At 36.5% G+C, this 24,960-nt stretch overlaps 1 protein-coding gene across 3 annotated transcripts in view; it reads left to right on the top strand.

Annotated features, from left to right (window-relative positions):
* The window catches only part of LOC125665761 (uncharacterized), a 43,231-nt gene that overhangs the window by 8,608 nt on the left and 9,663 nt on the right, over positions 1–24,960 (top strand). For all 3 annotated transcript variants that reach the window (XM_048898584.2, XM_048898583.2, XM_048898585.2), the window contains exons 2-7: positions 8,591–8,854; positions 9,439–9,561; positions 15,017–15,265; positions 16,932–17,024; positions 23,259–23,437; positions 24,361–24,496. In XM_048898584.2, coding sequence (XP_048754541.2) covers positions 8,591–8,854; positions 9,439–9,561; positions 15,017–15,265; positions 16,932–17,024; positions 23,259–23,437; positions 24,361–24,496 — 1,044 coding nt within the window. The remainder of the gene's footprint in view (positions 1–8,590; positions 8,855–9,438; positions 9,562–15,016; positions 15,266–16,931; positions 17,025–23,258; positions 23,438–24,360; positions 24,497–24,960) is intronic.

The following is a 24,960-nucleotide window of genomic DNA, read 5'->3' as shown; positions in this document are numbered from 1 at the left end:
AGAGCTATGATAATTATATATATATAGAGAGAGAGAGAGAGAGGAGGGAGGGAGATATAGTGTACATGCATACATGGTTGTCGAGTGCTTCTCAGCTGGCTTCTTAAAAAGTCTGCTAGCATGAAGTGTTGTCGTTTATACCCTCTGTACTTTTAAAAATGAAAATTAAGATAGGCATACTAGATATATCAAGATGTTAACACTTGTAATGCACTCATGAGGAAATTGATAAAGCACTTCAAGCAATGAGAACTCGATCTATTTTAAAGTAGCCATGCAGTACCAATTAGTCATAGGATCAGATCATTTACAATACATATTTTTAACTTATCAATGTTATGAACTCTATCTCTGCAAGATGCTGATGTTGCAGACAAGCAAATCTTCCCTTTTTTTTTCGTTGTTATGGAAATGAACAAATAACTTTATTAAACATGTTAAAGTGGCCGGGTAATTGTGATGTTCACAACTGCAGTTCAATCAGTTATGCATAAATATAAACATCCCAAGATAGGGATCGTGATGTTAAGATTTTGTTGTAATTAATGGATTATTCTTCCATATTTAAAGTCATGTCTGGCTTGGTGTATTTACTGTGAATTAAGATAAACTATACAGATAAACTAATCAGAAATTTCATAATTTGACCCCCAAAATAAAAAAAATCAACCATGCATGTTTTCAATCAGAACAAATTTCCAATCTTTATGTAACATGGATAGAATATCTGTGTGGTCAGGGCAGGGCCAATTAATTAGGGCCATGTAAACAAGCTTGACCACAATGGATGTTGAATATAGTTTCAAATGGAAATGCAAATTGTTCAGGTTAACAGTTAAAGATGTAGTTCATTAAAACTCTCATTTCTCTCTTGTCAGGGGATCTATTCTATACATGCATGTACCAAATATGTATTGCTGAATAAGGCTGGTTGAAAAGTTTTTCCCTCTTCAGGTGACAGTTTGGTTGAAACTTAACATAGATTTTTCCTTTTCTCAGGGAACAATGACTGATATATTGCCACAGTCACAAAGCGTTGTTTTAATCTGGAGTCCACTGATAGCAGTGGAGATTTTAATCAATACAGATGTAGTTTGGGGCAGACTAACTGTACAGAGGCAAATAATAATTAATGCATTGATTAGTTTGAAACCATTACACTGTGTTTTTGGAAGGATATCATATGTAGGAGAAACCGGTAATATATTGATTGGCAAAAGAGGAGATTATAGGCTGTTTTTTTCTGTAATGTGTATCAGAATCATTAGCAGTATATGTATGTATATGCATGCTTCCAAATCTTTTTAAAACTTTTTAAAAATTCATGAAGTATAACAGTCCCAGAGTTTTCAAAATATTTGTCATGTAATATTATTAATGATAAAAGAATGATACATAGGATATCTTTTTTTATTTATTTACATTTTTTTTCATCATTAAATCAGATACATATAGATCTATAACAAAGAATGATTTTCATTGCCTTATACCTATACCTATAAGCACACACACACACACACACACACACACACACACACACACACACACACACAGTCTATATAGAGTTATTTTGTTGCTTAAATTTGCATATATATGATACAAGTAGATAACGGGTTAAAAGTCAAAAATATTTTTCAGATCTATATATACATCACTGTTTTGAATAGCAATATGCTTTTCAATGTTGAATTTGAATTTCAAGTGAGATAATAACCCATTTATATTTGTTAGTTTGTTCTGTTTTAAACTTGAAAAAAATATACTGTTTTGTGTAAGGATAAAAAAATTCAGTACTTTGTTTCTTTTTGTGAGTGGAAGATCACCAAATAACACATTTTGCACATTAAACCCAACTCTTTCTTTGGTTTTTACATATATATGTAAACTAAAACTACTCCATAATGACATAATTTTTTCACAATCAATAAAAAACTTGATATTTTTTCTACTTCTTCTCCATAATTGCTTGGTCAATTTTAATCAGATTTGCTATCCTTGGTTGAAGGAGATTGAAAATTGCTCAAATGACAAATTACAAACTTTATATATTATGTGGAAATCTTTAAAAATCTTCTGAACAAGGATCACTGGGCCAGAAAAGTAGAAATTTATGAAATATAAAAGCTTTCTGACATATGATAGAGTAAATGATCAAATAATTTGTTTGGATCCTAGCCCCTGGGTATAGGGTGGGGCCACAATAGGAGATCAAAGTTTTACATGCAGATGTAATATAAAAATATTCTCCAGAACCTTGAAGTGTAGTTGTTTAGGGTACTTTGTTGTTTGGGATGAAATCAATTATTCATTGGGATTTTCTACTTTTTATACAGGTAAGAATTGATTTGCATAGGATGAGAATGTTTCTGAAGGCTGTGTATGCTACTAATTAAATAGCAGTGGTATAGAATTTGAGTCGAGGCACCTTGGTTTTGGAATGAAAAAAAACCAAACTCTATAGTTTAAAGATGTAAATGCATTCTAGTATTTCAGTTGGTTGTACAATTTGCAGTTCTAATCCAAGCTATAACTGTCCTAGGAGAGATGATACTCATCTGTGAATGCAGCCATCCATGATCGACCAGAAAAAAATGGCTTCTTGTCAGGGAAGGTGGTGGAGACAGACTCTGCTCACTGAGATGGGGGACTTTCAGAACAAAGGGAAAATATGAGGCCATTGATAAATCTTTAAACAAGTGTTAGGAATGTAACACTGATAAAATCTGGATTTTATGAAACATTAATGAAATAAGTTCCATCTTGGTACAATTGCCAATGAAGGAGGGCTGTGCATGGGTGTGGTAAAGGGAAGCTTTTAGGAAATTAGAAGCACATATGCTATCAAGGATTCAGGGGTTCACTAATGTAATTCAGATTATGGGATACATACCCTTGATGGGATATTTGTCATTCCAAAAAGAATTGATTTTGCAAGACAAACAAATTATGTCCCGTGCGATGTATAGCAGGATTAGCAATGTGGTCCACGGGCCTCTTGTAATCAAGCTGCAGATGCGTTGACAAGGTGTTGGTCTATTTGCCTAATATGAGTCTCAGATTACCATAAATATATACCACATCATCAGTCACTTCAGTTACAAGTTTAATCACCATACATAGGACCACATTTAAAAATATGTTTGTTTCCCCTCTCCCGACCCTAAATTTCAGAGGAAGGTCAGTAGGTAGGTAAAAAGTTTTTTTTTAACTAGCAGAATTTTATTTATTATGAAATTCCCATAACCATTAACAATGCCCGATACCAAACGTCGTGAAGCACATCATCCATGTTTCCTCATCAAACTCGTATAGTCAGTTCTCGCGTAAATTCTGCTTTGATTGCCACGTTTTGCAATTAGGGAAGGTGTCGATATTTCGGACAGTACTTCATGTATTTTGGAAATGCTCATTATCTAACCACCAAACTTAGGCATTGGACTACATGTATACATATTGGTTGATTCGACGAACATTGGGTTTCATCAGAATTTTCTCTGCTGTTTATGCCACATACTAACACTTAAATAAAGTTAGGGAGAATGTTGCAACTATGGACAATGGTGTTAGTTTTGGACACATGGTGTTATAAAATTGGTAAACTCGGTTGCTGTCTTTTATTTATGGTTCACTGACATTTTGTGCTTTTGTTTTTTGCACATTATCTTAATTTATATATGATAGTGATTTTGATTATATTTTTAAATGATATCGGTAGATCTAGTTTACCAGAAAACGTTTCAACGGGACTTGATTTTGTCGATCAAACAAAATGGATGCTGACATCAACCAATCAGAGCTGAGTTACACATGTGCATATAATTAGGTGTTTTCCAGTTTGTAAATATAGCATTAGTTCAGAAATAAGTTAAATTGAGAATGCTTCAGATTGACTGTCAAAAATATCGCATCCGTCTGAAATATCAACACTTTCCCCTACTGAAGAACACAACTTGCACACTGGATGCCCCGAATTCTCTTGTTTCCTCGCTTCTCGTATAGACAACATTTCTCCATCTCGATCTTGCAGATCACTAGTCTGAATTGCGAGCCGAATTCAATGTTTAACTCACTTGTAACTAATCAATAAAACAATCATGATTCTTGTACTTATTAATATCGATTAAAAGAAAATATCAATCCAAAATTCGATATTAAACAGAAGCCAACAATTGTAGTCAACCGAATTTTCACTGCCATTTGAGCAAACGAGTCTCGTGACTCAAAACAAAGCTCGACAGTTTGATAAAATGTTTTCAAGAGACTGTTTATGTGATGAAAGAACCCATAAAATCGATATTAGTAAGTACAAGAAGAATCGTTTTATTGATTAGTTATGAGCTTAAAATTGAATTCGGCTTGTAAGTATTTGAAATCGGCCAGAGAATGCCGCCTCCAGCTGGAGGCGGCGAAATTTCTAGATTTCGGACCAGAACACCTCCTGTATTCGTATTATTATTTTTTAATTTTGGATCGAAACCAAAGAAGATATAGAAAATTTTTGTCATTATAAAATACTGATCTGCACCAGAAACGACCTTGAAATTTTCTTAAAATTAAAAAAAAAAAAACTTCACCAGAATGGCGTAATAAAAACTTATGGGTCGGTGTGAATATTCAGACTCGGTCGGGCGAGGGGAAACAAACAATATTTTTATTTTGGCCTAGTGCAATTTACTTCACCATCATCTTCTAATGTATGGCACACAAATTCAATAAAGTTTGGAACACAGGACACGGCACAGCGTTGCATAATTTTGTATTCGATGGCATGTCCATTACATCAGTTTTAGCTAGCCCTACTTATGCAGTCACTTGATGCATGTACCTTTATGATAAAAAAAATATGTTGATCACCATGGTGGGTCAAATGGGGAAAAATTAATTCCAATATTCAACACATATAACTTGACAAATATGACAGAATTCCTGTGGTTTTTAGAAATGAGAATGACATAACCTACAAATTAGTATGAAGGTCAAGTGACCCTGACCTCTGACCATGAACATAAGAAACCTTTAAAACCGGGACTAATAGTGGCATTGGGTCTTCAGAAATGGTTATAGGATGACAGAACTTACAAACTATAGTATCAAGGTCAACTGACTCTAGTGCCCTTGACCTCTGACCTAGGAACATAGCATTGGTATTAGTTCAGAAACAGGTCTGATGGAGACATGGGGTCTTCAGAAATGATGAAAAGATATTGGGATCTACAAATTAGAATCATGGTCAAGTGACTCCATTGACCTTGACTTCTTACCTTGAACATAAAACTCAGATAACTTTAGAACTGGCAATTGTAGAGACATGGAACCTTCAGAAATAAAAAGGGGATGATGAGGTCTACAAATTTGTATCAAGGTCCAGTGACCTTGCCCTCTGACCTTAGATCATAAACTTGGTTTTACTGAAGAACTAGGTATGATCGAGAGATGGGATGGTATAACTTTAGAACCAGGACTGATAGAGTTATCCTCCCTTTACAGAAAAAGAGGCAAGTAATGACTCAAGTTCACCTCATCTCAAGTTATTGAATGCTCCATGTCTTTACGACTCATTGATTGACAGACATCTAATAAATTGGTTTTGGCATGACCTGTAGATAATCCTTATTGATTTTGAGAACAAAAGTTAGAACTAAGTGTTGTCCATTTCAATTGATTGACAAGACTTCAATGTTGCTACTTATTTTTATCAAAATAGAGTAGCTAGCGAAGTTTTTGATCCCAGTATTTATTTTTGGGATAGAAGGTCACAAACTGAAAATGATTTTAGTGGCTTCAATGATGGTAATATGATTATCTGTTGTTTATCAGAGCATTGTATCACTCGTAAGATAAAATGGCTTGGTATTTGTGTATGTTATATAATCAACACATACACACTGCACATCTCATTGATTGTGTGTAAGCACATCTCATTGGTTGTGTGTAAGGACATCTCATTATGTTCCTTGCATTGTGTGTGTTCAGCTAAATGTGGTTGTAACTATAGTCTGCTGTTATTATCAAACTTTTGTTTGTTGTATAAACAATTTTGTTTAAAGGTCTCTGAATGGTTTCATATTAAAACTGCACAAGAATCTGTGTCTGGAATGCGTATTTGATATTGTTGAGAGTAGAATTATCAGTGTAGCATAACTACCTTAATTGTGTCATGATCATTTATGCATGCAACATTTTCCCAGGGTACATTCTGGTATTTTGTAATATTGATCTTTGAGACAGGTTTTCGGGGAATTTCTGAAGTCATAGTTTGCACAGGTCACTGAATGATGGCATTTAAACAGAATACATAATATCGTATACAGGATGTGAAATATCAAAAGGGACATTTCTCAACATTTTAGATTTAAAGACTCCGTTTGACACGACTTAAGGCGCCATTTCCTAGAACCTGCACTTTCTGCATACAATTCAGTTAAACTGCATCATTGTACATTCAATTACCTTGAAATGCATCACCTGAGACCTCTATTTTAAGGTAATATCTGAAAGGCATATAATGCTGAGCATTTTGCAAAGGAGCAATCTCTACCAGGCCTAGAGGTTATGTAAAACTTTTTTGAGCACGTTTTCATACTCAAAACTCTGTGCTTTAAATTGTACTCAACTCAAAAGTGAAGGTTATAAAGTTTTATAAAATCATTCTCATACTAAACTGGATTGCATGCTCAAGATTTATCGAGTATGCGAGGAGCTTGCTCAGAGTTGTACTCACAACAAACATGGGTGAGTATGATACTCATACTATGATGAGTATGGGAAAAGTTTTATAACATCCAGCACTAGCAGGCCACTTTCAATCTAGTTTCTGTGGAAACGAGGGGGTTATTATTTATAGTAAGACCGAATATAAATAATCCCCTCGTTTCCACAAACACTACTTTCAATCAAACGTGGTACAAATCATCTTGGTTGAAGGGGATTCAAGTTTGTTCAAATTAAGGGCCATGCCACCTTCAAAAGAGAAATAATCACAAAAATTGGGTTTTTAAACATTTTAAACTCTTTTTCTGAATAACCACTAGGCCAGAAAAGTTCCAATTAACATGGCAGCTTCCAGTCATGTTTGTTAAAATCATGGCCCATAGGGGGGGGGGGGGGGGGGGGTAGTTGGTGCCACAATAGGGGATCGGAGTTTGAACATGCAAAGATATTGGAAAAATCTTGAAAATCTTTTCAAAAGAAGGGTGGAGCCAAAGTTTTACATGTGAATATATTGGGAAAATCTTTAGATATGGGCCAAGGTGAGCGATGTGGCCCATGGGTCTCTTGTTGATGTAAGTGATTTTATATTTTCATGCAGTATCATCAACTATTTATGAAATGTGCTGTCAAATTTTTTGTGATGTATATGTAGATCCCAAACTTTAAATTAGGATGATGTCAGAAAAAGTTTTAATACAGTGTCTGACATCAAAGTGATTTAGAACTCTGAAACAAAGTTTTTGGGACATTACTAATGGGAAATATAGAACTTTTGCCAATGCTACATCATAATGACTTTAGATTAAATTTAATTATCAGAGTACCACATATCAAATTAAAAAAATTGCATAATTATTCTAGAAGTTTGGATGCAACAAAAAAATTGGGCTATTTTTGTGTACATGCAGTAATAAATGCTTTACTAGCTGTGTGTAAAATAAGCATAGAAATTAAAAGATCTCTGCGTCAAAATGACTCCTGAAAAAATACATTTGATTTGAAAGTTCTGCAACAATCTACCCATTCTAAAGAAAACTGGAAGTTCAAATAAATAGAATGGTGATCTTTACTTCAGTACATGCTTTGTCAAATGGGCTATAGAGATAGGAATAAAAAGAAGTTTTTGAAAGAAACACCCAATAAATCTGCCATTATAATGAAGATCTGATGATGATGTATCAAGTTGGCATCAAAGATTTCAAAGTACATCTTCCAGTGATTCTGAAGGTCCAGTAATTTTTGTTTTGGTCCGATCAATATCAGTTGTTGGCCGGACCAAGTGTCCGATAATTTTTTAGCAGCATGTCCCAAAATTTATTCTGTTCTTTAGTCAAATGTTGCAAACAGAAAATGTGTTTACGTTTAACTCCAATATTTATCAAACAATGATAGTACAAACTGAGCAATATATTGCAATAGGGGATCAAAGTTTTACATGGGAATATATAGGGATCACCTTTTAATCTTCTTCTCAAGAACCACTTGCCAGAAAGTTCAAATTTACATGAAATTTTAAGCTTCCTGATATAGTGTAAATTCAAGTTTGTCAAAACTATGGCCCCCAAGGGTAGGATGGGGCCACAATAGGGGATTAATTTGCATATAAAATTTTGGTCTGGTATAATGTGATTTGGTTCAGTAATATCTCAACCATTACTGGACCAAATGTCCAGTAAGTACCATAAGACCTTGGGAAGCACTGATCTACACATCAAACAATATGTCAAATGATTAGATGTATATAGATCTATAAACACTGAAAAATAGAGAGTAGAAGCTGCTGAAGCTGTTTACTGCATGGGTATGTCATAAGAGAAAGCTCCCTGTTATATCTGTAGAAATCTAGATGCTGTACTGAGTCGCTAACTTTATATTTTAGGGAACGTGCAGGCTCAAAGGTACTCAGTAGAAGTGACCTCTGCAAACTCCATGGTAAATCAAGGAGATAACTATGTAGCTCTCTGTAACATTCCGGGTCACGGGGCACTGGACATCATCTCCAATTTAAAGGTGAAGTGGTACCACAATTCAAAGCATGTCACCAATCTGTGCACCTTGGTGGAATCCTCAGAAGCGGAGAAATATTCATGTAAGGTGCTCTCCCCTCAGCCGAACAACATTAGCTTGGAGTTGACAGTAATGGGTAAGTATCTAATTATGTGTCACCTGTGTAACAGTTATTGTTGTTTATTAGTCAAAAGCAAATACAGCTTATAGACTTAGTATCCAATGCAATAAATCTAAAATCATATAAAGGTCAAGAAAGAATAGAAATTGTGCTTATACATTGGTATTTCTAATTTCAAAGTTAACTGAGAAGAAAATTGTTTGCCAGTCAAACTTGCTACAATTGCAAGTGAACAATTAAAATGTATCTCACCCATTCTCAATATAAGGCAGGGTTTTATCCGGCATTTAGTTACTACCCATTTTATATTTATGGGGAATTTTTGAGAATGTAGTCATGAGCTTCCAGGGGATGGGGTCATCCATGGAGTATGATATCCACAGATTGTAATAAGGAATCGCAACAGTTACTGTAATAATTTCTGTGAATTATTGCATGTTAGCGAAAAGAGCAATTCTATGCCCTTGTCTTTAAAATTTGGAAATAAAAAATGGTTGGTTTGGTCATGCTTATGACTTGATGTTACGCCATGCTCCCATATCTAGGTCATTTTGGCGAGGTCACTGGGGGAATCTAAGCAATTTTCATATGTCATTTAGATGTGCAGAAAAAAGATGTTGGAAACTTATCCTGTGAAGTGCTGGAGCAAATCAAGGATCAGAACAGTAAATGGGTGAGAGACGAATTGGTAGCGAAAAACTCCGTGGCAATCAAAGTGAGAGGTAATGAAATATGTGTGTGATTAGTTATTGTGTATTTATGAATGTTGCTCTGATTTGAATGGAGGCAATGAAATCTGTATGTGATTAGTTATTGTGTATTTATGAATGTTGCCCTCATGACTTGAATGGAGGCAATGAAATCTGTGTGTGATTAGTTATTGTGTATTTATGAATGTTGCCCTGACTTGAATGGAGGCAATGAAATCTGTGTGTGATTAGTTATTGTGTATTTATGAATGTTGCCCTGACTTGAATGGAGGTAATGAAATCTGTGTGTGATTAGTTACTGTGTATTTATGAATGTTGCCCTGACTTGAATGGAGGTAATGAAATCTGTGTGTGATTAGTTATTGTGTATTTATGAATGTTGCCCTGACTTGAATGGAGGCAATGAAATCTGTGTGTGATTAGTTATTGTGTATTTATAAACCTTGCCCTGACTTGAATGGAGGCAATGAAATCTGTGTGTGATTAGTTACTGTGTATTTATGAATGTTGCCCTGACTTGAATGGAGGCAATGAAATCTTTGTGTGATTAGTTATTGTGTATTTATAAACCTTGCCCTGACTTGAATGCAGGTAATGAAATCTGTGTGTGATTAGTTACTGTGTATTTATGAATGTTGCCCTGACTTGAATGGAGGTAATGAAATCTGTGTGTGTTTACAGTTACTGTGTATTTATGAATGTTGCCCTGACTTGAATGGAGGCAATGAAATCTGTGTGTGATTAGTTATTGTGTATTTATGAATGTTGCCCTGACTTGAATGGAGGCAATGAAATCTTTGTGTGATTAGTTACTGTGTATTTATGAATGTTGCTCTGACTTGAATGGAGGCAATGAAATCTGTGTGTTTACAGTTACTGTGTATTTATAAATGTTGCCCTGACTTGAATGGAGGTAATGAAATCTGTGTGTGTTTACAGTTACTGTGTATTTATATACCTTGCCCTGACTTGAATGGAGGCAATGAAATCTGTGTGTGTTTACAGTTACTGTGTATTTATGAATGTTGCTCTGACTTGAATGGAGGTAATGAAATCTGTGTGTGATTAGTTATTGTGTATTTATAAACCTTGCCCTGACTTGAATGGAGGCAATGAAATCTGTGTGTGTTTACAGTTACTGTGTATTTATGAATGTTGCCCTGACTTGAATGGAGGTAATGAAATCTGTGTGTTTACAGTTACTGTGTATTTATAAATGTTGCCCTGACTTGAATGGAGGTAATGAAATCTGTGTGTGTTTACAGTTACTGTGTATTTATATACCTTGCCCTGACTTGAATGGAGGCAATGAAATCTGTGTGTGTTTACAGTTACTGTGTATTTATGAATGTTGCTCTGACTTGAATGGAGGTAATGAAATCTGTGTGTGATTAGTTATTGTGTATTTATAAACCTTGCCCTGACTTGAATGGAGGCAATGAAATCTGTGTGTGTTTACAGTTACTGTGTATTTATGAATGTTGCCCTGACTTGAATGGAGGCAATGAAATCTGTGTGTGTTTACAGTTACTGTGTATTTATGAATGTTGACCTAGCTGACTTGAATGGAGGTGGTAACAAAGTAAAGAACATCAACATTTTAGGAAGATGTATGCTCAATGTGGCAATTTATTGGAAAGTCTGGAAGAAATCCAGGTGCTTTAGTTCCAAGCAAGATCACCTGAATAATTGAAGCATCATCATTTATTAGATCTGTATAAAAATTTTAAACATGCAACTTCATTGATTTCCTTACATTTAATCAATCATTTACTTAAATTCTAATAAATCATTATATTAATATTAAGATTTTACACATATGTATGGTTTATTGCAAACAGTGAAACAAATAAATTTACATGCAAATATCATATGATAATAATTATACATACATACACATGTGTAAATAATATGCCAGTTTCGAGATAAATGCTCTTCTGTGTAGGAGGTGCATTTAGTGGAACTTTGAATGCCTAAGTGGGAAAGAGTGGATCTATACAGTCAGTGAGGAAGATGATAGAATGCATTAAAAGTGGCTTCTCTTTAATATGTAAATGTAGGAAATACAAATTACTATCGAAAGAAATGTTTTACTAAAGCGGAATCGTAAAAACAACGTTATATTTGAAAGTAATATCCTGGATATGATAAATATGACCAACGAAATAACATGATGAATAATAATTCTATGTATTTAATTACTCCCTGAATACTTACCATTTACTTAGTTTATGTATCAGTTGAATTTGGATGATGAAACGGCGTTATAATGAGAAACCTACTGAGTACATTTATTTATATTCAATGATGAATATTTGTCCCACTCTCTCATGTAAACAAATTGTTTCGCTTTGCGCCTTACTATACATGCAAGTTCTCCAAAGGGAAATAATTCATGTATCTCATAACCGGAAGACTTTGTGTGGTGTTATTTAGATCAATCAGTGTAGATAATTGGAATATGAGTTTTAATTGAATTAAATCTTTCAGTTTAGATACCTATCTTATTTCTCCTTTGTTCTTCCTTTTCTCTCTCTTCTTTCTCGCAGCTATATAACACCTGTCCAGCGCAGATCTCTGAAATGGTTTGGTGCATGTTCACAATATTTTATACGATAGGCTTAGATGTTTTTAGGTGATATTAAGCATTCATGTTTTGCAATACTAGTATGTGGGAGTTCTAGTTTAGAATCCATTAAAGTAGGTACATGTATATAATTCTCAAAGGTTTACTTAAAAGGGATGCAATTTTTGTAATAGGTGAGTCCCATTGGGATCCGGGTTAGAATAGGTCCTCAGTACCCCTTGCTTGTTGTAAGAGGCGACTAAATAGGGCGGTCCTTTGGATGAGACCGCAAAAACTGAGGTTCTGTGTCACAGCAGGTGTGGCACATTAAAGATCCCTCCCTGCTCAAAAGCTGTAAGCCCCGAGCATAGGCCTAAATTTGCAGCCCTTCACCGGCAGTGGTGATGTCTCCATATTAGTGAAAGATTCTCGAGAGGGACATTAAACAATATTCAATCAATCAATCGTAACAAGTGTTTGAAACATATCATTTCTTGTTGGTTTGACATAGTTGATATATAAAATACAATGTCTTCATTAACTAATAGCACTTTTAAAGCTTTTTCGTCTTACACATATTACACGTATGCTGAAAGAATTTCCTGTCATTTTAAAGGATATCAGGGGAATTAATTTTCCAGGATTTCTAGACGAGTGTAAGTAGAAAAAAAAATATAGTTGGTTTATTTTGCAGAAAGTGGACTTCAATAATTTTTATTTTAAGGGGAGACTTTTATGCCCCCCTTTGAAAAAGAGGGGGCATATTGTTTTGCAACTATTGGTCGGTCTGTCTGTTGGTCGGTCTGTAGACCATGTGTTGTCTGCTCAATATCTTTCTACCCCTTTGCTTGATAACAACCAAACTTGGTACAGGGGTTGGCTCTGGAGAGTAGATGATCCTTATTGATTTTCAGGTCACATGGTCAAAGGTCAAGGTCAAACTGCTGGTCTTTACCCCATGTGGTAGACCATGTGTTGTCCACTCAATAACTTTTGATCCCTATGCATGATAACTACCAAACTTGGTACAAGGGTTGCCCTTGGAGAGTAGATGATCCCTATTGACCTTCAGGTCACATGGTCAAAGGTCAAGCTCAAACCTCTGGTCTTAAGCCCATGTGTTGTCCGCTTAATATCTTCTGACCCCTTTGCTTGATAATAGCCAAAATTGATACAGAGGCTTTCCTTAGAGAGTAGATGATCCCTATGGATTTTCAGGTCACATGGTCAAAGGTCAAGGTCAAACTGCTGGTCTTAACCCCATGTGGTAGACCATGAGTTGTCCGCTCAATATCTTGAGAACCATTCACTTTGATTGTAATGCTATTTCATATGTGGGTTGGTTATAAAAAGAGGACCCCTATTGTTTTTCAGGTTAAAGGTCAAGGGTCAATCTACTCTGGACATAGAAATATACTCTCCGCTCAATATCTTGAGAACCCTTTGCTTGACAGACATCAAACTTGGTACACTGGTACATCTTCAGGAGTTGATGACCGCTATTGATTTTTAGGTCACATGGTCAATCCACTCTTGACATAGGAAGATATTGTCTGCTCAATATTTTGAATTGATGATACTACTCTCAATTAAATGATGTGTGTGTGTGTATAACCCTTTTCAATTTTGCACCATGGAGGGCATATGTGTTTTACAAACATCTCTTGTTCTAACAACATCCTATAGTAATAAAAATGAAAGTTCCACAAATGAATGCTCTTAAAAAAAATTATCATTGAATTACAACATATTCAAATATCATATAATATATATATATATATATATATATATACATTTATATATATTTGCCATTTATAGTCACTACCCGTATTAACATGCATATTAAAGCAAATATTCATATGTATTCCTGAAGAATTGAAACTAGTCGAGTATTTTCATTTGGCTTTGTGATATTTTTATTTTATATATTAATATCACACAGCAGATAGAGTGGATCACTACTTGACTATAGTTTCTCTAATTCTTCAGGAGTGTAATCTATGTATATATATATATATATACTATATTTTACACAGGGGTTTGACACAATCTGAGCAAACTGGTATAAGAAGTATAGTATAAAAGGAGTTTGCTCAGATTGTGTCAAAACCCTGTGATATTTTATATAATATTATACTCCTGAAGAATTATAGAAAACTAGCCACACAATTTATAGGGTATCAAAGTTTTACATGGGAATATGTAGGGGAAATCTTTACAAATCTTCTCAAGAACCACTGGGCCAGAAGAGCTGAGATTTACATGAAAGCTTCCTGACATAATGCAGATTCAAGTTTGTTCAAATCATGACCCCTTGAGGTAGGTTGGGGCTACAATCTGGGATCAAAGTTTTACATGGGAATGAATAGGGAAAATCTTTAAAAATCTCCTTCTCAAGAACCACTGTGCCAGAAGAGCCGAGATTTACATGAAATCTTCTTGAAATAGTGCATATTCAAGTTACCCCCAGGGGTAGGGTGGGGCCACAATAGGGAATTAAAGTTTTACATTTAAATATGTAGAGAAAAATATTTAAATATGAGCCAAGGTGAGTCAGGTGAACTATGTGGCCATGGGCCTCTAAGTCTTGTTAAAATTTGACAACTTACAAGAATGCTACCACACAACTGACATGAAATATAGAAAATTTATTCAGGTTGGCCTATGTTGAATGTATATATACACCGTATTTTATCAAGCATGTTAGGAGAGGGACTTGTAAGTTGTTAGAATTTGTTCCTAGTCCTTTTGATTTGATCAATAAAATATGTTCAAAACAAACATGTTCATGGTAGTCACTACTTCGTGAAATGTGTTCAGTCACCACAATTTTAAACATGTTTAAGTGAAAGGTAATATCTTATCACAAACACCCATCACTTTTTCTCTTTATCTTTACAGAACCCATCAAGGAGATGTCCTTTAAGTTTGATATGACCATTATGGAAACCTTAACACTAGACAACAATGTTGCACCCCATCCTCTGGAAGTCTTGCCGGGGATGTACAGACCCATCTGCATGGTTAGGGGAAGTACACCTCCTGCGAAAATTATGATCATGATGGACAATAAAGAGATGAAGGGACGAGTGGTGACAGCATCAACAAAAGATGGAATACAGTTTGTTGCTGACGAGACTGAATTCAAAGGTTTCCTTACTTTAATATTGAAAATGGTTTCTATTTCACTTCATAATGGTGTTTAGGAGAATTTTAGATCTGCCCTGAGGATATTCATTAGAAGCTACAGTCTGCTGCATTCATATTGAAATCACTTGTATTGAACTACCTGTATTGAAGTCACTCATTGAAATAGCTGTTATATTAAAGTAATTTATATTGAACTCCTCTCTAATATTTAAGTGAAAATTAAATTCCTAGTAACATTATTTATATGATTCAATGCTGTTTTTTTTTTAAAACTTAGGATGAAATGAATAATTTAGATTCAATATATAATATCACCCCCAACCGTAACCTCACCATCACCACCCCAACCCTAACCTGCTCACCATCACCACACCAACCCTAACCTGCTCACCATCACCACCCCAACCCTAACCTGCTCACCATCACCACCCCCAACCCTAACCTCACCATCACCACCCCCAACCCTAACCTCCTCACCATCACCACCACCAACCCTAACCTCCTCACCATCACCACCCCAACCCTAACCTCCTCACCATCACCACCCCCAACCCTAACCTCACCATCACCACCCCAACCTTAACCTCACCATCACCACCCCCAACCCTAACCTCACCACCCCAACCCTAACTTCACCATCACCACCACCAACCCTAACCTCACCATCACCACCCCAACCCTAACCTCACCATCACCACCCCCAACCCTAACCTCCTCACCATCACCACCACCAACCCTAACCTCCTCACCATCACCACCCCCAACCCTGCCCTCACCATCACCACACCCAACCCTAACCTTACCATCACCACACCCAACCCTAACCTTACCATCACCACACCCAACCCTAACCTTACCATCACCACACCCAACCCTAACATCCTCACCATCACCACCCCCAACCCTAACCTCCTCACCATCACCACCCCCAACCCTAACCTCCTCACCATCACCACACCCAACCCTAACCTTACCATCACCACACCCAACCCTAACCTTACCATCACCACACCCAACCCTAACCTTACCATCACCACACCCAACCCTAACCTCCTCACCATCACCACCCCCAACCCTAACCTCACCATCACCACCCCCAACCCTAACCTCCTCACCATCACCACCCCCAACCCTAACCTCCTCACCATCACCACCCCCAACCCTAACCTCCTCACCATCACCACCCCCAACCCTAACCTCACCATCACCACCCCAACCCTAACCTCCTCACCATCACCACCCCCAACCCTAACCTCCTCACCACCCCAATGCTAACCTTACCATCACCACCCCAACCCTAACCTGCTCACCATCACCACCCCAACCCTAATCTCCTCCTCATCACCACCCCCAACCCTAACCTCCTCACCATCACCACCCCCAACCCTAACCTCCTCACCATCACCACCCCCAACCCTAACCTCACCATCACCACCCCAACCCTAACCTTACCATCACCACACCCAACCCTAACCTTACCATCACCACACCCAACCCTAACCTCCTCACCATCACCACCCCAACCCTAACCTCACCCTCACCACCCCCAACCTCAGCTTTGCACTAGTTCTGTTAAGTTTGAATGCCTTTTAAGACAAACACTGTAAAAGATGTTCAATATGAGTTAGTAATGGAGATTTTACTTGAATATACTGTTGTTTAACAGGTAACACACAGACTAACATAATGTGCAAATCTAGTGTTGATGGCCTGTCAAACTCGGATGAGCAGAGAACATTTCAGGTTGTCACCCGTGAAGGTAAGAGTATTCATCGTTCTTATATAACTTTAAAATTTGTCAGAATGATTGAAATTTACAATTGATGCTTCATGTTATTTTCTTGATATTTTATAAAGATGAAATGCGTATTAAGGAAAAACAGAAGGGGATTGGCTACAATTGTCAACTTCAAAACCCCAGGGTTATGACTCTAGGGCAGGTCCAAAATAGTCAGATAGTGTTAATATAACTTATATTATGTAGTCTTCCATCAACGTGAGCACTTTATAGGGCATTTACACTGCTGCCGAATTTTAGAATTTAGCTTAGATATGTATAAGATTTTGCAGTCCTTGGTGCTAGTTATGTTTTTAACTAATACACAGGTGATCAATAAGGCCAGTGGGCCTCTTATTACATAGGAATAAAAAGAAAAATCCCCCCCCCCCCCCCATTAATGTATTTTAGGCCTCTGGCCCTGTTGGTAGTCTTTGAAGCTCTATATATATAAGAGAAATCTTATTCTCAAGGAATATAACAAGACAGTTAATCAATTACAAAGTCGCTTGTTAGCTCACCTGAACCGAAGGCTCTAGTCACTTTAGCATTCGGCTCAGGTGAAATGAGCATTTCTGATCAAAATTTGTCCGTTGTCTGTCGGTGTCGGCGTTGTTGTTGTAAACTTCCCATTTTCATCTTCTCCCCAGAACCACTCGGTCAAACCACTCAGTTTATTTCAACCAAACTTAGCACAAAGCATCCTTTGGTGAAGGGCTTTCCAGTTTTTTCAAATGAAGGGCCATGCCCCCTTCAAAGGGGAGATAATCACAAAAATGTAAAATTAAGGTAGGGTCATTTAAAAATCTTCTTAAGAACCACTTGACCAGAGGAGCTGACATTTACATGAAAGCTTCCTGACAAAGTGGAGATTCAAGTTTGTTAAAATCATGGCCCCAGGGGGTAATTTGGAGCCACAACAGAGCTGCCAACCCTCACGATTTTGGCGTAAGGCTTACGGTTTTAGGGCCGAAAATACGCCTTACGATTTCACTGTACATCTTCCGATTTTCGCTTATTTGACATTTCGAAATGTTTAGAGCTGTCCGTCATTGGTTTTTACTTTTATAATAAACAAACTATAGTCATTACTACGTTTGTTTACATAGTCTATATCTATACAGAGTCTCGATCATTTTAATGCTTTGAAATAAACAATATGGCAGCTGCTACTAAACGTAAAGCATGTGTTGATGGAAATAACAACAATACTCCCCCAAAGAAGAAAACTTAATGGAGCTAGAAATTCAAAGAACAATATGCAAGTACACTATAAACATCTATTCGTTTCAAAGTCAGAAAGGGGGAGTTTCTATAAGTGTACAATCTGTTTGACAAACTTCAACATTTCTCACGGCGATGAAAATGACATTAAAAAAACTTGCCAGAATAACTGATTCAGTAACTAAAATTATACATATATATATATATAAAAAAAAACTTGCCAGAATAACTGACACAGTAACTGTAAAATTATGTAATATACTAATGTAACAATATTTTTATGCCCCTGAGATCAAGGGGGGGGGGGGGGGGGGGGCATATTGTCTGAAACTTTAACCTTGCTAATAACTTTTGAACAGTAAGTGATAGAGCTTTGATATTTCACATGAGTATTCCTTGTGACAAGACCTTTCCGTGGGTACCAACATTTTTGACCCCTTGACCTTGGAGTTTGACCTACTTTTTGAAAACTTTAACCTTGCTAATAACTTTTGAACAGTAAGAGATAGAGCTTTGATATTTCACATGAGTATTCCTTGTGACAAGACCTTTCCGTTGGTATTGAACCTTTTGACCTTGACATTTGACCTACTTTAATTTTTAACTCTTCTGAGCCGAAGGCTCAAAGAGCTAATGCTATGGCCATTTGTGCGGTGTGCGTAAACTTTTTAGAAAAAGGGCCATAACTCAAGAACCCCTTGGCCAATTTTTTTCAAATTTGTTACAGGGTATCATTGGCCCAAGGGCTTTCATACATACTAAATAGAGGGATGTGACCCTTTAACAAGGGGAGATAATCAGGAAAATACAAACAAAAGTAATGGTTGCTAAAAAATCTTCTTCTCAAGAACCACAGGGCAGATTATCACCAAACTTACACATAAGGATGAGGATATGTTGTAGATTAAAAAATGTTCAAGGCATTACCCTGGGGCAAAGGGCGTGGTCTCAAGGTCACTTCAAAGTTGACCTAAATTTATATTTCCTTAAATCTTTGATATTTTAGTCATTATAAGGACTAGGATCATCAAATTTTGACAGTTGATGCATCTTAGGACCTTGTGTCAAGTTGTCTCAAAAGTAGGTCACGGTGACCTACTTTTTGAATTTTGCAGGTATTTATTTTAAAATTAATTTTGATGCATATCTTGAACACTTTGAAGCCTATGATCATCAAAACTTGTCAGTTGGTGGATCATGGGACCTTGAAATGCGTCAACTGAAAAATAGGTCACCGTGACCTACTTTCTGAATTTTATGGCTTATCATTTATAGATATATTTTAAGTTGTTATTTCAAATACCGAGAGGTTTAGAATCATCAAATCTTGTAAGTTGATGCATCTTGAGGCCTTGAAACATATTTATAAAAAAGTAGGTCACATTGACCTACTTTTTGAATTTTGCAGATATTCAAATTTCACATTTTCAATTTTAGATGCATATTTTGGGCACTGTAAAACCTAGGATCATCAAACTTTGTCAGTTGATGCGTCTTCAGTCTTCGGTTTGTGTCGACCAAAAAGTAGGTCACCGTGACCTACTTTTGGTATTTGACAGCTAAATTACTATATTTCAGACACTATTTGACCTACAATCATCAAACTTTGTCAGTTGATGCATCTTGAGTCTTCGGAGTGTATCGACCAAAAAGTAGGTCACTGTGACCTACTTTTGGCATTTAACAGTTATATTTATATATTTCAGTCAATAATTGACCTACAATCATCAACCTTTGACAGTTGATGCATCTTGAGTCTACGGAGTGTGTCGACCAAAAAGTAGGTCACCTTGATCTACTTTTGGAATTTGACGGCTATATTTATATATTTCAGATACTATTTGACCTACAGTCATCAAACTTTGTCAGTTGATGGGTCTTGCATGTTCGGAGTTCGCTGACCAAAAAGTAGGTCACCATGACCTACGATTGGAATTTGACAGCTATATTTCAATATTCAGATACTAATTGGCTTAAAATCATCAAACTTTGTCAGTTGATATTTCTTGGGTTCTCAAAATGTGTAAACCAAAAAGTAGGTCACATTGACCTACTTTTTTTGAATTCTTAGGATTTAACTAAAGATTTAGAATACTAAGAGGCTAAGAATAGAAATGGTGAGGTTGTACAATTTATCAGAAGAGCGATTCTAGGCCCTTGGGCCTCTTGGTTTTTTTTTTACATTGGTCATAACTTCCAAATGGTAAATATTAGAGCTTTCATATTGTACATGAGCATTTCTTTTGACAAGATCTTTCTACTGGTACCAAGATATTTGCCCTTGTGGCCTTGGCCATCTTCGGATTGGCCATTATCGGGGGCATTTGTGTTTCACAAACACATCTTGTTTACACAAGTTTTAGAAAGTAAAATCAATAAAAGATGTATTTAATCTTTTGCAGTTGTAAAATGCATAACAATTAGTATGTCTAAATTCTTTAAATTTGGATTTGAAATGTGCCTAAAATTGCTCGGGTTACATATTTATTCATAAAAGATCTCCAGCGGCAGGGGTCCTAGGCGGCCCCCTGACCCCCGCCTTACTATTTCCATTTTATAATGTTGGCAGCTCTGCCACAATAGGGGATCAAAGTTATACATATAAATATTTAGGGAAAATCTTTAAAATTCATCTTTTCAAGAAACAGTGTGCCAGAAGAGCTGAGGTTTACATGAAAGCTTCCTGACACCGTGCAGATTCAAGTTTGTTAAAATCATGGCCCCCAGAAGTAAGTTGGGGCCACAATAGGTGATCAAAGTTTTACATACAAATACATAGGGAAAATCTTTAAAAATCTTCTCAAGAACCATTGGGCTAAAGAAATTGACATTTACATGAAAGCTTTCTGACATAGTGCAGATTCAAGTTTGTAAAAAAAACATTGGCCTCCAGGGGTAGGTTTGGGCCACAATAGGGACTAAGGTGTTACATGCAAATATATATGGAAAGTCTTTAGATATGGACCAAGGTGATTCAGGTGAGCGATGTGGCCCATGGGCCTCTTGTTATCCTTCCCAGGGTCCCTTGTCATGTTTAGGCACAGCTATCTTTTGATGAAAGCTTACTATGATTCGCCATAATTGTAACAATGCATCTCCGTAAGGTCACAATGCATTAGTTGTGTTTCCTATTTCACTCCCAAAAAATAGGGTAAGTAGATAAAACCTCATTATCAATCAGTGGTGCTGCAGGGGTGTGCAATTACAGACGCCCTAGGCTATCAATTGTAGAGTGTGGGCTAGCAAATATCAATGCTACATTGAAAATATAAAGCATAAGTAAACATTAGGTCACCTGAATCAATCACTCAGGTGACCTATTGTCATTGGTCTTCGACCGTCATTGTGCATCATCCTTCGTTTGTGAACAATTTTGCAACAGTCATGTGGTGTTTTCCACTGTATCTGTCTAGCTAACATTTTCTCTTCATAATTGTGAAGTGAAAAGTAAAAGGTAAAGATATTGAACATTGATCAAAAATTCTATAAAGAATAAAAAATTGAGGACAGAGAAAACAGTGAAACACAAACCCCAAGAATCTCAATTTTGTCACTGAGTTGACTATTGCCATCAATACACGATGCATATACGCTAAAATGGTTTGAAGATCTTGACTTGGCAATAGAATTAATTAGATCATAAATCAGTCGACATAATACTTTCAGTTGTACAGTGAAAAATGTGTACTTTCATTTTCCATTTGCTAGCCAGATGGCTGACGCCGTATGGTAGTCAGGTGACTGTTAAGGCCTGTGGGCCTCTTGTTCATTGTGCAGCTGTCTCTGTATCATACTCAAAAAGAACTCACTGAGTGAGTATGTTGACTGACTTTACATACAAATTGTGTTTTGATGGCAACAGTCGGTCCAATGACAAAATGCAAATGTACCAGTGTTTCTGGAGGTCCATATGTTTCACTGTTCAGATGTATCAGTGTTTCTGGAGGTCCGTGTTTCACTGTTCAGATGTGTCAGTGTTTCTGGAGGTCCGTGTTTCACTGTTCAGATGTGTCAGTGTTTGTGGAGGTCCGTGCTTCACTGTTCAGATGTGTCAGTGTGCTTCACTGTTCAGATGTGTCAGTGTTTCTGGAGGTCCGTGTTTCACTGTTCAGATGTGTCAGTGTTTCTGGATGTGTCAGTGTTTCTGGAGGTCCGTGTTTCACTGTTCAGATGTGTCAGTGTTTCTGGAGGTCCATGTTTCACTGTTTGTCCTGTCCTCAATTTATAGCATTTTTTGAGATTGATTATCTTTTCTTTTTTTCTTTTCACTAACCAATTACAAAGAAAAACCGTTACTTTGACAGATATTTTCAAGATTTATTTCTACTCAAAAATATACTGAAAATATAATTTCACTAAGAAATAGCTCATAATCCTACCTAATAACTCTAAAGTCAGCTTAGTAAGTGAAAATGATTTATGACTCTACATTATAACCAATATTTTCAAATGAAAAATGGAGGAAATTCAGATTTACAAAAAAGTTGGTGATATTTTTCTTGTATTTAACACTGGTGCATGATTTAGATGGCAGAAATCTATGAACAATAGTACCACATTACTTGTATCTTTCCAAGAGAGTAAGCGTGCAGCAGTAAATCTACTGTTTACGAAATGTACATTGGGGGTAAAAATTTAGGCTATTTCCAGTTGGAAATGTGGTGAATTTTGTTTGGTCCTTTGGACGATATTCAATTATTGATATATCCCTACACTTTTACTTATCAAATGCTCTGAAGATCATTAGTAGTCTTAATAGAAATTTGAAACTCAAACACAAAAGGACAGGAAATTCCGGTTTGAAAATTCTGGGTTTTTTTTTATCATCAATAAAATATTTAAGGTCAGCATTGAAAACGGAGGTAGGATCCGGGAACCAGAAACACACTCTTGATTCTTTTGGCCTTGCATGATATGATAATCTACTGTGATGCACTATGGCCTTGAACTCAAGGCCAAATTATTGAGGTCATATTGCTTATTCTTTTGTAGTTGATCCCAAATTCAAGTGCTCCAATGATTCAGCTATTGTGAATAACAAACGCCATAAGATCAGGTGTCAAGTTTTTGGAGTTGAGGGTATTGTGTGCAACAAGATTCTTTGGCAGAGGGGTGATGATGGAGAAAAGTTCAACCCAGGAAATCATGAGAACATCAACATAGAATGCAGAGTAGGTAGCAGCTAATATATGGCCGTATAATGAAATGTCTGAAATCTTAAAAAATCTTCTCTCCTCCCACATGTGTATGAGAAAAACTAAATGTATGCATGGTAATGATGTCGAAGAAGCCTAAAGGTACCTGTACTTGTGAAATGCATTGCCCCTGACCGGATCAGGGGTTCAGACTTGGGGCGGGGCTATTATGGCTATAGTGGAGATGTAATGAATTTTAGAAAATCTTTTTCTCTACTTCTGCAGCAGAAATCTCCATTAGTCTTATGTATTGTGACAATCATTTTTGTGCATAATGATTATGACAATATCCATGCCCCTAATGGTTAGGTCAGTTAAAAGGGGGGGGGGGGACAACTTAGCCATATGGTCAGAGTATATAATGCTTAAATGGTTTAGAAATCTTCTGTTGTTCATTGAAAGATGAATACACATTCAGAGGAGAGGATGCATCTGTCTACAGATATAATTCGGGGGGGGGGGGGGGGGGGGGGGGGGGGGGTGAATAAGGGCTGATTTAAATGCTTCAGACTTCATCTTTCCTTCTTTTATAATTAAAGGGAAATGGTATACATATTTTAAAAAAAAAGATCAAAAAGCTGTGCACGAAAGACTCCAGAATGAGGCTTAAATGGAAATATGAGACTTCCTGATGGGTTACGGTACTCAGGTGACCGTTAAGGCCTGTGGGCCTCTTGTTGTTCAACCCATGACTTTACAATGGAAAATATTCATTGTGAAAAATGTTCTCAATTTTAAGTTCGAAAGCTGCTCTCACTTCACCATGCAACACTTCTGATGTACACTCATGCAATGTTTTTGTATGTAATACTCATGTTTAGACCATTGAACCTCTTGTAAATTTTCAATAACTCCTTGTGGTTTATGCAAAATACTCCAAAGTTTGTTATTTTGTGCAGAAAGTGGATGAATCTGAGATAGAGACAACCTTGGAGATCCTTCGAGTGTCCCAGAATGATTTTAAAACGCCATATCGTGTGATATACAACGATCCTAGCGCCAAGACAAATATGCATCAACTCAGCATTCCACAGGGTAACTTTTTATTGATTGTCGTTCTTCTGCTCTACAGATTTGTTTCTTGTCCAGTCCTTTACGTCCATTTGTCCAGTCTTTTACGTCCATTTGGGGTAAAATCTAACAACATATTTCTATACTGAACTAGCGTTGAGAGGTCATTTGTAGATGTAAAACTTATACGGTACCAATTTTGATGCACCAGATGCGCATTTCGACAAATTATGTCTCTTCAGTGATGCTCAACCGAAATGTTTGAAATCCAATATAACAATGAAGTTTTAGAGCTATTAGAGGCAAAAACAGTGTGCCATAAAGGTGGAGTCAAATTCGTTTAAGGATAAGAGCTATGCGTGAGGGAGATAATTCTTGAGAAATATATCAGGATGATCAAATCTCTAGACTATGTATATTTATATAGACAGTCATTAATGATACACTTATTAACTAACCCTTTAACTACCAGAAATTTTCGAGTTCTC

Source organism: Ostrea edulis, chromosome 10 (assembly GCF_947568905.1).
Source record: "Ostrea edulis chromosome 10, xbOstEdul1.1, whole genome shotgun sequence".
In the NCBI taxonomy this organism is placed as follows: Eukaryota; Metazoa; Mollusca; class Bivalvia; order Ostreida; family Ostreidae; genus Ostrea; species Ostrea edulis.
The sequence above is the reverse complement of the archived record's forward strand: the minus strand, read 5'-3'. Positions and strand labels throughout refer to the sequence as shown.